General features: G+C 28.3%; 1 protein-coding gene across 1 annotated transcript; it reads right to left on the bottom strand.

Moving 5' to 3' along the window:
* Positions 1 to 25: 25 nt before the first annotated feature.
* On the bottom strand, positions 26 to 11,202 carry LOC123265641 (QRFP-like peptide receptor). The gene is made up of 3 exons (XM_044729467.1): positions 10,439 to 11,202; positions 10,153 to 10,343; positions 26 to 413 (listed from the first exon to the last, which is right to left on the bottom strand). Exons 1-3 carry the CDS (start codon positions 10,987 to 10,989, stop codon positions 34 to 36), a joined length of 1,122 nt encoding a protein of 373 aa, XP_044585402.1. The 5' UTR covers positions 10,990 to 11,202; the 3' UTR covers positions 26 to 33.
* Positions 11,203 to 15,848: the final 4,646 nt, after the last annotated feature.

A 15,848-nucleotide genomic window follows, 5' to 3' on the forward strand; every position in this document is an offset into this window, starting at 1 on the left:
TTATTTAATTATTAATTTTGATCGATGGAATTTTTAATTAACATAAGGACCACGTGGAATTTTAATACTAATAATTTCAGGAACAGAATTAGCCTCCGTAGTTTTCTTCAGACACAGAGAATTTACCCAGGAGAATAGAGAGAGCGCCTCGTTGAGAAACGCGTAGAGAAACGGATGCACCGCGGCATTTATTAGCGACAGTAATGTCAAAACAACTTGCAAATGCCACCAGAATTTATGGAATACTTTCACGTATAATTTAACCAGCAGAAATGACCACTGGGGCATGCGACACAAAACAAACACGCCGATTAGGGTGAGGATTACTCGGACTGTTCGCCGTTTACGCATCACGTGCTTGGGGATTTTTTTCTTCATTGGTCTTGGGCCGCTGTTGCTCATACTTGTTGATGCTGGAAAATTTTATTAATATTGATTTAATTACAATTATTTTCAGGTGTGAAGATATTATTAAGCTGTTAAATTTTAAAGCAAAGTGACTTCCCGGGTCGAAAATTTTAAACTGATTTTAAGCTAGATGATCTGCATTTGAACTTATTGATCTGTACACGGAAATAAAATTGAAGGAGTTTTTACTAATTTATTATTGTAATTTTTACTAAATAAAAAGAGTAACGGTGGACTATACTTCTTATTTAGTAATTTTACGATCTACTATTGTAAATTTTATCCAACAAATAAGACAAGCAAGAGTCTTAAAAAGTCGAATACTATAGAGCAAATTATACAATATGTGTTTGTGAACTTTACAATTCAACTATTGTAAAAATTCACAGTTGGTTTTTTTAAAAGAAATATTAGGGAGGGAGAGAGATAGAAGGTTGGACTAATTGGTACCTGTACAGTAATCGAAAAAAGAAACCGAGATTTTCGTGCTATCTGGGAATCGAACCCAGAACTCTGTGTTGGCAGCCAGGGACTCGCCCTCTACGCTACCTGAGGTAAACTAAGACACATATCCTTTAAAATTTACATAAACTCGGAGTCTAGCGCTGTGCACGGCCATCACTCACACTAATTGAGAAACATTCCAATTCAACTATTGTAAAATTTGCTATAGTTCTATTGGAAAGATACAGAGGCAGCACTGGAAATTTTCATCTCTTACTTTTTACAATAGTAATATCGTATTTTTTCATGAATAAATAGTATTTTTTCTTCTAAAATATTTGAAAATTAATAGTAATCAAAGTATAGTCCAGCTTTTACAATAGTTGTATCGTAAATTTTCCCAGAAATTTTTTCCCGTGTATTTGAACTTTTAAAAACATTTTCATCTGTATTTGATCTATTATTCAAATTATTTTTGATCTTTTTTAAGTCTAAATAACTTTTTAGTAAAATAATTGAGCAGCTATGAATATTTTATCCGGTTTCTTATCTAATGAGACTAAAAAGTTCTAAAAGTTTGATCGTTTTTTAGTCTAGTTAATTTGTAGATGGACTTTATGTATTGTTTTCAAATTCAATACGAAATCTTATACTGTTTTTGATCTACAATTTTCACTCTAAGCGTTCGAAGGCCAAAAGTCGACTAAGATGGCGACTTATAATTTTTTGGACTCAAAAGTATCTCATTAAAAATTATGGGCCAGTTTTTCAATCCGCACTGATAGAAGGATTTATTTGTATTAAAAAATATTTGTTAATAGTTAACAAATCATTTATTAGAGACCCCTTTTTAGTATTAAAAAAATATTTCTTAGCATTTAAAATGATTTATTTGTATTTAATAAATCTTTTTAAATACTAATAAATATTTGGTAAGGACTAAAAAGCGGTCTCTAATAAATGATCTATTAAATATTAACAAATATTTTTAACTATAAACAAATTCTTCTATCAGTGCGGGATAAAATTTTATCCGAGATAAAAGTACTGCCATTATGATAAAAAAATAAATAATTCAGCACAGTGATATTGCCTACGAGTAATTCTCCTTGAATTCAGTCACTTATCTTGAATTAAAATAAATAAACATTAGCCACATGTCACAGAAATATTCACCTCCAACTGTGACAACTTCCTGATTGTAAATAAATAAAATAAAAATTAGGAAAACGGATGACCCGGAAGGAGATCCCTGTAACTTCCCGCTAATTCCATACTTAAGCGCTATGAAATTGCACTTATAATGTTGTTGAGCTCTTCAAGCTCCAAATTACAATTTATGTATTATTGCACGCCTCATAGCGCGAAGCGCGTGAGGTTGTGCTTTATACTCGACTCGTCAAGTTCAAGCAATTTTGTGATCTTTAAATGCCTCTATCACAACCATATTACACTTATACAATGATATAAGTAGATGTACACCAAAAAAATACTTAAATTAAACCATCTTTTACTTTCTAAAATCATTTCATGTTGATATTTTGAAAAAAAAAAAACGTTTTGAAAAAAATTTTACCTGGACGTCCGGATGTCACCCCATTTTGGGTGTACCAACGATTACTCCCGAACAAATTGATATTCCAAGACCGGACCTTTTTTATTAGTTTAAGAATTCGATGAACTGGGTCCGTATTTAATATCAGTGCCCTAGTTTACGTATTTTTTTTGTAATTGAATTTTTATTCAAATTCACTACGATACAACCGCACAAAGCCAAACAAACTTTTCTTATTTGTCACGTGAGAACTATGCAGCCACTCGATCAAGTTAAATTTTTGCACGCCTCATAGCGCGAAGCGCGTGAGGTTGTGCTTTATACTCGACTCGTCAAGTTCAAGCAATTTTGTGATCTTTAAATGCCTCTATCACAACCATATTACACTTATACAATGATATAAGTAGATGTACACCAAAAAAATACTTAAATTAAACCATCTTTTTACTTTCAAAAATCATTTCATGTTGCTATTTTGAAAAAAAAAAAACGTTTTGAAAAAAATTTTACCTGGACGTCCGGATGTCACCCCATTTTGGGTGTACCAACGATTACTCCCGAACAAATTGATATTCCAAGACCGGACCTTTTTTATTAGTTTAAGAATTCGATGAACTGGGTCCGTATTTAATATCAGTGCCCTAGTTAACGTAGTTTTTTTTTAATTGAATTTTTATTAAAATTCACTACGATACAACCGTACAAAGCCAAATGAACTTTTCTTATTTGTCACGAGAAAACTATGGCGCCACTTGATCAAGCTAGATTTTTTTAGGCTGCGTGCGCATATGACAAGAAGAAACGGCGCCGATATTTAAAAAAAAAAAATTAGGAAAACGGTTGACCGTTGGTGTGCGTCATTGTGTACGTCAATTTTTTTTAAAAGTCCTAGTACACAGTAAAAAAATTTTCGTAAAATTTAACATAAAATTTTGTGTAGATGTTTTTTTTACATAAAATTTATGTTAATTCTACACAAACGGTTTGTATTGATCAATCCATCCATTTTTTAACACACTCAAGTGTTAATTCAAAGTAAAACTACACTTTTTTAATGTTACTGGCCAACCAACACAAAATTTATGTTAAAGAATTCTTCATATATAGTCACGTATGCCACACAAGATAGACATGTAAATGTGATAGCCTCAACGTCATTTTAATTTGGTGGATTTTGATTTGTGTCATTACGTAAAATACTTAAATGCAGCTAATAAATATACAATTGTAGTGTATAGCAATTAAAAACTAAGTAAATAAAGGGTAATTTATATTAAAACATCCGATAACATAATTGTAACGTTAAAATTCATTACAAGGTTAATGTCCTTTCTAGTGTGAATCTAGAGGACAGAATAAATTTTAAATTATGAGGAAATAAATAAAATAAGAAAAATTATAAATTTTATGATTATGAATCTAGCAGACATGTTGATTTTTTTTGACAAATTATTTACAAGTTAAAAAATACTTAAAAAAAATTACACGAATAATTCTTCAAATTTTCTACAAGTGAAATTTTTTTTTTTAATTTTTTTGTAATAATTTTTTCATTAAAAAAAATTGTAAAAATTTTCAGATGTCGGCTAACTGAATTTTCATTTATTTTTTTGAATTAGACAAAAAAATAAATAATTGAAATTAATAAATTATTAGAAAATAAACTTACAGTTTTTTTAATTTTCTACATGTGCATTTTTCCTTTAATTTATTATTTTCAATTGCTCATGTATTTTTTTTAATCACAAAATATATATATATTTAAATTATTAGTAAAACTCACATATTTGACAGCTGATCTGAGTAACACAAAGAAAAAGTTACAATCAACACTTTATTTGTGTTATGGATAACATTTAAGTGTGTAGAAATCCGAGAATCAGCCAATGAAAGTTTTAACATATTTTTGTGTTACTTTTAACACAGAATTATGTTGATTTCATCAATACAAACAGTATGTGTAGAATTAACATAAATTTTGTGTAAAAAAATCATCTACACAAAATTTTATGTTAAATTTTACGAAAATTTTTTTACTGTGTAGATAGATTTTAGGAATTTCATAAAAAGTGAAATATTTTATAACCACGCACACTAAATACGTTCCAAAATTGTTTCTTTTAATTTTTAAATTTCCCAGTCAGCATCCAAGTCAGAAAGATTTCAGTATGAAGTCTTTTAAAAAACTTCTTATAGAAGTCCTAATGTGACGTCTTAAGGAGCTCTTTTTTACGAGGTCAGAACTAAGAGCTCTTAATGAACTCATAAGTTTGGAGTCAATTTTCTGACATCTAACTGAGTCCCTTTTTTGGACTTCTTTTTGAGTTGCGTATAATGAGCTTATAGACATTATAAACAAAAACACAAATTTCTTTTTAATATAAAGCTGTCAAAATCTTATTCATTTTTCATTTATTACTTTCCTGATTGAGAAATTAAATTGAAAATGATTAAAAATAATTCGAATTAAATGATTTAAAACAATTTGAATAGATTAATATATAGACATACACTTGGCATAGGTTAACTCATTTCTCTTAATCCAGGTTAATTAAATTTTTAAAAAATTTTAAATTATATTATGAAGTAATAGGCAATAATGTTAAAATCTGGTTCGTAATCAAACTAATTTAGATAAAATAATAAAATTGGATTCTAATCTGAAAAAATTATGTGAACTTTCTACATTTAAGGAGTACTTTGCATGTATCAATTTTAAACATTTTATTCGAATTTAACGATATCTTATAACTATATACTTATTTATTATTGTTGAATTTTTAATATTAATTAATTTATCTATTAGATTTTATATTGTGAAAAGTAAACAAAATTTATATATACTATTTAAAAATATTACAGGTAGACTTTTTGAATATTTTTAGTATATAAATATTCGTAAAAGTTACTTTTTCTCTATCGATACACAGTATCAAATAGAATAAATAATATAGACAATGATCGCAATATTTCATCACTATATAAACTTAGCTTATAAGAATAATGAGATGTGTAACAACATATCGTTTGAACAGCGTAGGGGGTTAGGTATCGATCTAGCACGCGCGCGACTCGGGTTCGAATCTTAGTTACGGCAATTGCGATTTTCACTTTCTCTCTTTAAACCGACAATATTAGGTCTAATTAAAATAATAAACATTCGAAATCAGCATCGGTGCTTCATGAAACTCTGAATTATTTTTCATAATTTACTTTTATTATTATTAATATAATTTTTGTTGTGTTCTTATTATTGTTATCATTATAATAGCGTATAGAGATAAAAAATCATTCATTTGTGCGAGTTCAGAAAAAAGAGCTCTTTAAGAGCTCGTTTTGATGAGTTCTTAAAGTCTACAATAAGCGGCGCATTCAACCTCTTCAGAAGGTCTTAAAGACGTCTTTTAGACGTAGACTCTGACGTCCAAATCAGAAATCTGAGCTCATTCGGAATAACTTAATACGTCATTTTGCTATCTGGGTTACAACAAAATTTTTTTTAATTTCCGAAAATCATATACAACCATATCGGTTACTTGGATTTTTTAATTTTTTATTTTATATCTTTTTGTAAAGAAATAAAAATTTTTTTTCTTAATAGTCTTATGAACGTGGACTTGGCGTGATTTTTTTACAGTGAACCTGTTTTTGTTCGGTTACATTTTTCTCTAATAATAATTGTCTAAACAAATTTTAATTATTACCGTCACCTACATTTTCTCTGATGGTATTGAGAATTCATACCGATAAAATATTATGGTGAACAATTAATAATGAAAAATTAGTCATTCTCCAACAATTTGGATCGGGTAGCTGGCTTATAATATTAACTATCTTTGATTTATTAAATTTAAAATTATTATTATTATTACTAATTCGTAAAAGGTCTGTTTTTGATCTACAGGCGATCAAAAACCGACTAAAAATCATGCAAAATTTTGGTCTGTTTTTGACCTTGATGCGATCAAAACCAGTTAAATGATTGTGATAAAAAAGTCTGATTTTGGTCTTGAAACAATAGAAAACAATTTTATTATAACATTAAAAATGATCTGAAATTGGTCTGAATTGGGAATAATACGGGCAAAAACAGATTAAATTCTTATATAAATAGATACACATAATAAAATTTAATTGAATGAAAAATATTAAAAATTTTTATTAATCATAAAACAGATTAAATTTTTTGACCCGGGTTAGATTCAATTAATTTATAAAATTTGTATTTTAAGGGACAAATTTAAAATTTAAGTTGATAAAAGATTTTATTTAAACATTAAAGATATATATTTTCAAGAATTTTTAAGAAAAAAAAATTATTATTAACGTAAAAATACGGAAAAAATTGGGGCTAAAATTTTTGAAGTTTTTTTTATTTAAAATAGGACAGCTTTAATGTTAGAATTAATTTTAATAAATATTAAATATCAAGATAGTAGATAAAAGTATTCTGAAGGTATTGTAAGAAAAATTAAGTAAAATAATTGAATAGTTTATGAATTATTAACATTCCGTACATCCGTACAATTAATGTATAATTTGTATGAATCATAAATTCACTTTTTTCAGCCTAAATGTAGAAAATTAAACTTAGAAACTTCCTAAAGCGATTAATTAGACTATTTTTAGTAAGATTAATCGTTATAAGTCTTAGAATTATTTTAAAAATATTAACTCATTAGATTGCAATTGTTTTTAGGTGTAAAGCTATTGACAACACAAATTTTAATGGTTAATAAATATAAAAATTAATTACTTTTGAGAAAAGAAAAGATTCTTGTTACACGAATTTGAATCTTTAGAAATTTTTAACAATTTTCTTCTCTAGCTGAAGAAATTTATTTTTCTTGTATTTTTTTTTTTTTTTTAGTATAAAAAAATAAAGTTTTTTTCTATTTTAATATATTTAATCGATTCTGCCAGTATGATGGATTAAATATATTACAAGAAAAATAATTATTTGTCATCAAATACTTATTTATTTTCTTTAAAATTGTTTTTTTCAGCAGAAAATTTACAATTTTTACACGTGAAAAAAAAAGAAAAAAATTTGATTTAAAAAAAAAAAGTACTGCAAGAAAAATGTGATTTCTTCAACTGAAGAAGAAATATTTGAAAAATTACAATTTAGATTCTTGTAATAAAAAAGCTCTTTTTTTCAATATTAATTGCACGCCTCATAGCACTAAGCGCGTGAGCATTTGCTTCAAATGCTTTTATTACAACCATATTGCACTTATACAATAATATAAGTAGAAGTACACCGAGAAAATATTTAAATTAAAGAATCTTACATTTTCTAAAATCATTTCATGCTGCTATTTTAACAAAAAAAAATTTTAAGTGCACTGAAAAAAAATTTAGCTTGAATCACGATGAAAATTCTTGAGCCAAGAAAATAATTTTGAAGAGTTTCATTGTCTTAAATCAAGACGAAAAATTCTTGAATCAAGTAAGATTTACTCAAGTCAAGAAAAATTTCTTAGAAGAATTTTTCTACCCAAATCAAGAAGATGAAATTCTTCAAAATTATTTACTTGATTCAAGTAAATTTTTGTTTCTGTGTGATATTTCATATCAGTAGCCTAGTTTACGTATTTGTTTTTTAAATTGAATTTTTATTAAAATTCACTATGACACACGCCTTTATTTAACCTGTCAGCACTCACGTTATGAGGATTTTGCTCACGCAACAACATCTGACTTATAGAGCGGCGCTGTAGTGCAAGTGAGACACTAAAATTGACGTGAGTTCTGACGGGTTAGAAAAAAATAAAAAATACTCTATACAAGAAATTACTTAATATTTTTTTTTTTAATCAATCACACAATTTATTTTTTTCTTAAAAAATGAATGAGCATTACGAGGCGTGCACTTTTGGATTTTCTAAACTTTTTAACTTCCCGCTAAGAAAATCGAAGATTTTCAAAAATCGGGAAGTTATTGTTTTCACCCCGTTTTGCAAAAATCGAGTTTTCATCAGATCTCGACGTTTGAAGGTAGCAGGAAGCTTCCCTGGCTATCCCCGCGAGGTTGTCACGGTGTGTGTGTGTGTGTGTGTGTGTGTGTGTGTGTGTGTGTGTGTGTGTGTGTGTGTGTGTGTGTGTGTGTGTGTGTGTGTGTGTGTGTGTGTGTGTGTGTGTGTGTGTGTGTGTGAAATTATGTGAACCGCTTATAACTTTTGAACGGCGTGACCGATTTCATCGAGGTTGGTGCCATTCGAAAGGGCTTGACCAAACTTAGATTTTGAAAACTATTTGGACCGATTCAGATCAATAGATTTTGAGAAATCTTCAAAAAACTGAAAAAAAAAATTTTTTTCAAATGTGGTTTTTTTGGAATAACTCTTAAACGGCTTAAAGGTTCAATTCCAAAAACTGATCAGCTCTTAACCTCAAATAAATAATAGTTTAAAAAAACTAAAAACACGCTTTTTATAGAAAACCAAACTAAAAAATAGAAAATAAATTTAAATTAAGAATAGTGTTAAAAATTTCAATAAATATAAATTGATAATAGTGTAAATAAAAAAAATGTATTTTATTTTAAAAAAAGCGTGAGGTGCATGGTGTCAATAGTTATAAATATTTTATTGACAGATATGAGTAGAGTGATTATCATTTTGATAATATCTTAAAAAGCACCCCACGCTTTTTTTAAAATAAAATACATTTTTTTTATTTACACTATTATTAATTTATATTTATTGAAATTTTTAACACTATTCTTAATTTAAATTTATTTTCTATTTTTTAGTTTGGTTTTCGATAAAAAGCGTGTTTTTAGTTTTTTTAAACTATTATTTATTTTTTACTTTTTAGTTTGGTTTATTTATAAAAGCGTGATTTTTTAGTTTTTTTAAACTATTATTTGTTGATTATCAAAAATATTCAGGCGCGCAAATTACCCACGGAGAGTTACATACTGACATACTGACATACTGACATACAAGTGAAGCTAATAAAAAATAATTATTTATAAATATTATAAATCCGGGGAATCAGAGTTCGATTTCGGAGAGCGAGCCTGAGAAACGGCTACCAGAACCAAGGAAGGCCGCAGGCGCGCAGATTACCCACGGAGAGTTACTGACATACTGACAAACTGACAAACAAACTGACATACAAGTGAAGCTAATATAAAGCTTGTAAAAACCACGTCGATCGCCACCAGTCCGGTCAAAATCGGTTGATTCGTTCGAGAGATATCGTGAACGATAGAAAACCGAAAAAAGTATTTTTTCGGAATAACTCCGAAATTCCTAGCGCGATCAATTCAAAATTTGAGATTCTTTGTGAGGCTTGAAAAACTGCGTCGAATGCTGCCAACCGCGTGAAAATCGGTTTATTCATTCAAAAGTTATTGCGGTTTAAAAATTCAAAAAGTAGTGTCTTATCAAATCTCTATCAGACTTTTGAGCTCGAAGAGCTCAAAAGCATAGGAAAGCAATCTCTTTGAGCTCGGAGAGCTCAAAGTAACCCATAAGTTGTATTTTTGAGCTCGAAGAGCTCAAAAACGTCATTGGTGCAATTTTAAGCGCCTTAGTATGGAATTAGCGGGAAGTTGCAGGGATGGCCTTCAGGATCAACCGTTTTTCTAATTTTTTTTTTTTAAATCAATTACACAATTTTTTTTTTTTAAAAATGAATGAGCGTTATGAGGCGTGCATTTTTAGATTTTCCAAACTTTTTTTTAATTGTATTTTTATAAAAATTAAAAAATAACAATTCCCTTCAAGCATTACCTGTAGAAATTTCTTGACTGATAGTCGACTCAGAAGTCTGACAGTTGCCAATTTTCTTCCTGTGAATATTGAGGGCCAGTAGAATGTAAACAACAATAAACACCGCAGCCAGCGGCAGAAAAATAACAGTAAACAAGGCTGTGTAAATAGTAGTCACTGACTGGCGATTGCTGACGAGGCACAGCATTGCTCTAAATTTGTATTTAAAACAACAATAATTACCAAGTAATTCCCCAACAATGCACCTATAAGAATCATAAAATAAGTAAAATAAAATAAAACCTACGGGTAAGTTTTATTCGTCGAATTGTTTATAATCGTAACAGCTTCCGCGTTGTAGATGTTCAGGACCGGATAAGAAGAGCCCAAGGCGATGCCCCACGTGAAGACGACCGTCGCTATCAGGAACCCGACGGAGCTTGAAGAATTTGCAGATGAAGACGGCACCTGGGCCCTGATCGCCTGGAACCGGTCAGTTGCGACAAATGCGAGGTTCAAGGACGCGACAATCATCGCCACTGTTTGCAAAAACGGAATCAGGGAGCAGGCGCTCGAGGGGAGTTTCCAGAGGTGAGTTCTTCCGGAGACGTTCGCCAGGACGTTGGTCCCCGTCGTGGTCAGCATCAACAAGTCCGCGGCCGCTAAAGACACCAAGGAAGATCGGTACAAGGGTCTCAGGTTGCTCCGGTTCGTCGTCCCGTGCGGGATGACGATTCTGACCACCACCCCAACGTTCGCCAGGATCCCAACGATTATTATCGGCCAGGCTATCACCTGGATCACTTGCCGGAACTCTTCCTGCAGGATGATGAAATTTTCCTCGAACGCGACACTCATTATTTTTTTTTTTTAATTAAATGCTAGCTTGAGAGATATAAAAGCAACTGCTGTTAAAATGTTTAACTAAGTTGTTAGTTTCTTGTTCTGCTCACTTGCTGGATTTATACATTTTAGAATTTAAATGTAAACGCGACAGAAATAGATAAGACGGACGTGGATCTAGAATTTCTCGGGAGCGAGTGTGGGTAACTGCGCTCTGGTAACTGCGAACTACTGGAACTTACTGAAGAAAAAGTTTTTTTTATATATGCGGTAGCTAGCCGACATATGAACATTTTTACGCTTCAGTTGCTTTTAGTTGAGTGGGTGATCGATTTGTGATAAGTTTTTTTTAAAATCATGGCAATTATTTATATGTGGAGAATTTTTTAACTTTTGAATAAAATTGGCTAATTTTTTTTATTCATTTAGTTAGTTATATTTTTATTTTTGGAAAAATATATAGTTTTTATTTTGATAATTTATGATTTACAAAAAAATTTTTATCTTTGAAAAAAATAAAATTTTTGTAAAAATTGTTGAAATTTTTTATTTATTCGAAATTTATTGTTTTATAATTTGGGAAGATATTTCGAGAAACAAATTTTTTTTTAAAGTATTGTAAAGTTACAATTTTAATGATTTATATTTTTTAATAAAAAATTGTTTGTAAAAATTGTCAGATTTTGAGAAAATTTTTATTTATATTAAAATTTATTGTTTTATAATTTGCGAAGATACTTTTGAAATAGATTTTTATCAAGTTATAATTTTAATGATTTATGTTATCAAAAAAAATAAGTTAAAAAAAATAAAATTTTATCAAAATTTGAGAAATTTTAATTTATTTTGTAATTTATTTTTTAATAATTTGGGAAAATACTTTTGAAAAAATTTTTCTCAAGTTTTATTAAGTTAAAATTATAATGATTTATGTTACAAAAAAATTGTTTGTCAAAAAAAAATTTTTATCAAAATTTGAGAAATTTTTATTTATTTTGTAATTTATTTTTCAATAATTTAAGAAGATACTTTTGAGAAGAATTTTTTCAAGTTTTATTAAGTTACAATTTTGATGATTTATGTTACAAAAAAATGGTTTAAGTTAGAAAAAAAAAATTTTATCAAAATTTGAGAAATTTTTATTTATTTTGTAATTTATTTTTCAATAATTTGGGAAGATACCCGTGTAAAAAAAAATCGTCTTAAAATTGTCTTAAAATTGTCGTTCGTTTAAGATCTTAAACGTGACACAAACCAAGACTATTTTACACGGAAAAAAGTAAACTATAATATTCACTCGGATTCTGGATAATTTTTATAGTTTCAAACAGTAAAGCGGACATCGGGGTGGCTTAAATTTAAATATTATAGAACTCAATGTAGAAAGTATAAAAGCCATAATTTATAATTTAATATCCAAAATAAGTGATTAGTAGCTGTCACTATAGTAAATAACGACTTTTTGATCTTAAAAAATTACAGTTTCAAACAGTAAAAAGGCCATTCGGCAGCCAAAATGGAAGTAGATTTTTCAAATAAAGAAAATTGATTTTTAATAAAATAATATAATAACACTAATAATGTATAACTTAATTTATGAATTAAAAACAAAATTCAATAATAAATTTAAAACTATTTAGAACAAATTTTGGAAAAAAAATTAACTTTTAAAGAAAAAGTTTCTCAAAGAATTGCAAAGATTATAAAATTTGAATTATAAATGACCTAATTTTAAATAACTGCTTAGGAACAACAATTTGCAAATCAATCAGATGTTTGAAACCGGATAAAATTTTAATTGAAGAAAACAATATATAGAACTAATTTGTGACATATTTACTGACGAATTACCTGAAAACATTACACGAAAGACTAATCATTATCGTAATTATTGAATTTACATCATGATTAAGCTATGATGCAGACAATAATTCTAAAACGGCTGCAACAGTAAAACTGTTTCATTAAACGAATTCTAAAAGGAGTAATATTGAGGCTATTACCACTTCTGAGTAGTGGAAATTGAAGCTTATTAAAAGAGCTTTACAATGCATTTTACCGAATTTTTATATCTTGTCTCGATCAGTAATTATATCAAGTTGAAGTAGTAAAAACATCAATTTTTACGATTTTCAAAATTTCAAAATCCTGTCATTTCCAAATTACTCGCCCGATTAAGCTCATCTTCGAACTTAACCTTGGTCTTGATCGATAGATAAAGCATGTTGAGTTTGAGAAGAATCGGTTATAAATTGAAAACGCTATCGTGCTGACAAGCCGCGTTATATCATATAAATATATATATATAAATACATACATATATAAACTTTTGAACTATATACATTTTCTGACTCAGCTCGACAAACTGAGTCAGAAAACGACTAAATTTTTTCAAAGTTGCGCCATGAGGACGGCTGCAATAGTTAGATTTTTATAAAATCTACTAAAAATTGCCATTTCAATATATAGTCCATATTATGAGGAGAAGGGGAACTCAAATGGAAGAGAAGGGGGTCTCACTCTGGGAGAATTTAACATTTGAAACAGTAAAAATTATACTTTTAAAATATACATTTTACCAGTCCAAGCAAGTCAATAATTACAATTTGATTTTTAGCATTGCGTTTAAAATTTACTATTTTACTTTGTAAATATTGACGTTGCTTGTATTAGAAATTTACTAACTTTATTTTATACTTTTTACATATCATAAGATCATTTTTTAGGTACAAAATGATAAATACCAAAGTCTGAATTCTTAATTATTATACTTTACCATTTTAGACATTTACATAGCGAATATTACTGTTTGAAATAGTATTTTCTTCCATGTAAAGAGTAAATTGTAACGTTAAAATGGTAAATATTATATAGTGAACTAGCCGTTACCCGCCCGCTTCGCGTGGCGTACAATATATGTGTATTTGTATATCTATATTCACAAATATAGGTATACAAATACATAGAGTGATCATATAATGGTACATGATCATCTATTAGGGCTTTTACCTTATATAAAAATTTTTAATTTTTTTTATATTTAATGCCTTCTTATTATCCTTTAGGAATTGAATTTTATAATTTTTTAATTAACGCCCACGCAAGGATTTGTGAGGGTGGCATTTCATAAAATTCATTCTTTACAGCTCAAAAACTCCAAAAAAATCAATCTGGCCAAGTTTCAATCCTTTAGCTGCTATAGATTAAAAGGTACAATTTCTTTTAATTTTACGCCCACGCACGGTCATGTGGGGGTAGAATTTAATTAAATTTATTCTTAACAGCTCAAAAACGCCAAAAAAGCATTCTGGCCATGTTTCAAAGTATTAATAGCTATAGATTGAAATTTACGAATTTTTTCTTAATTTGACGCCCACGCATGGACACGCCAGGGGGGGTGGAATGTCACAGAATTCGTTTTGAAAAAATTTCTAAATGTAATTTGAAACATTCTGACCAAGTTTTGAACTATTAAAAGCCATAATTGAAAAATATGAATTTTTTTTCGTGAACACCCCCGCAACCCCCCTTGTGGGTGGAATTTCGTGAAATCCGTTCTTAGCTGACCTCTACTTGGCAAAAGGAATATTCCTGCCAAATTTCAAGTCTCTAGGTCTTATAGTTCCAGAGATATCGTGATGAGTGACTATCTATATCTATAGAAAGTCTCCTATATATATATAGATAGTAAAATCACGATTTTACTGTTTGAAATGGTAATTTTTAGCAGTTGATCATTACTTATTATAAATCGACTGTTATTTATTACAGTTTATTTTTTTCCGTGTAAGACTCTCTTAAGACGCCAAAACAAAATTCCTAGAGCAGATTTTTGAAATTTTGGTTCTCGAATTTGTTGTGAAAATTAATTTTTAGACATTTTTTAGACGATTTTACGACTTTCTAACCGCAATATTTTTGAGTAAGATGTTTTTAAATTTAATTTAAAATTGTTAAAAAATTATCATCCGACAATTTTAAGACTTTTTTAAGACGTTCCGTTTTAATGTTCCCGGGCTCTGTCGCTGTTAGCTCATCTTAAAATAGTCTCTAAATTTTTTTTAAGACTAATTTAAGATCATTTTAAGACAATTTAAAGACGCTCCATAATAATTTTCCGGAGTTGTCATTGTGATATCTTGAAATAGCAAGGAAATTTTTAATAATTTTTTTTAGACTATTTTAAGATTTTTTCAAGACGATTTTAAGATTTTTTTAAGACTATTTTAAGATTTTCTAAAGTCTTAAAATTGTCGGATGATAATTTTTCAACAATTTTAAATTCAATTTAAAAACATCTTACTTAAAAATTTTGCGGTTAGAAAGTCGTAAAATTGTCTAAAAATTAATTTTCACAACAAATTCGAGAACCAAAATTTCAAAAATTTGCTCTCGGAAATTTTTTTTTTTGGCGTCTTAAAAGAGTCTTAAAATAGTCTTGGTTTGTGTCACGTTTAAGATCTTAAACGAATGACAATTTTAAGACAATTTTTTTTTACACGGGTACTTTTGAGAAGAATTTTTTCAAGTTTTATTAAGCTACAATTTTGATAATTTTTGTTATAGAAAAAAATGTTTAAGTTAAAAAAAAATTTTTTGATTAAAATTTTGTCAAAATTTGAGAAATTTTTCATTAATATTAAAATTTAATAATTAATAATTCGGTAAATACTTTTGAAAAAAACTTTTATCAAGTTATTATTTTAATTATTTATGTTGTACAAAAAATTGTGTTTGAGTTGAAAAAAATTTTTTGGTGAAAATTGTCAAAATTTGAGAAATTTTTTATTTATCTTAAAATTTATTGTTTGATAATTTAAGAAGAAATTTTTTTTTTAAATTTAATTTTTCATTACATTTTTAAGAAAATTTAT

The sequence above is a fragment of the Cotesia glomerata genome, linkage group LG5 (genome assembly GCF_020080835.1).
Source record: "Cotesia glomerata isolate CgM1 linkage group LG5, MPM_Cglom_v2.3, whole genome shotgun sequence".
NCBI lineage: Eukaryota > Metazoa > Arthropoda > Insecta > Hymenoptera > Braconidae > Cotesia > Cotesia glomerata.

What these genes read in the sequence shown, in the direction of transcription:
- LOC123265641 (XM_044729467.1), bottom strand. Translation starts at nt 10,989, where the DNA reads ATGAGTGTCGCGTTCGAGGAAAATTTCATCATCCTGCAGGAAGAGTTC. An exon ending in TCGACGAATAAAACTTACCC is followed by an intron (nt 10,344 to 10,438) that starts GTAGGTTTTATT and finishes ATACAAATTTAG; the next exon opens with AGCAATGCTGTGCCTCGTCA. An exon ending in CAGTCAAGAAATTTCTACAG is followed by an intron (nt 414 to 10,152) that starts GTAATGCTTGAA and finishes AAAATTTTCCAG; the next exon opens with CATCAACAAGTATGAGCAAC.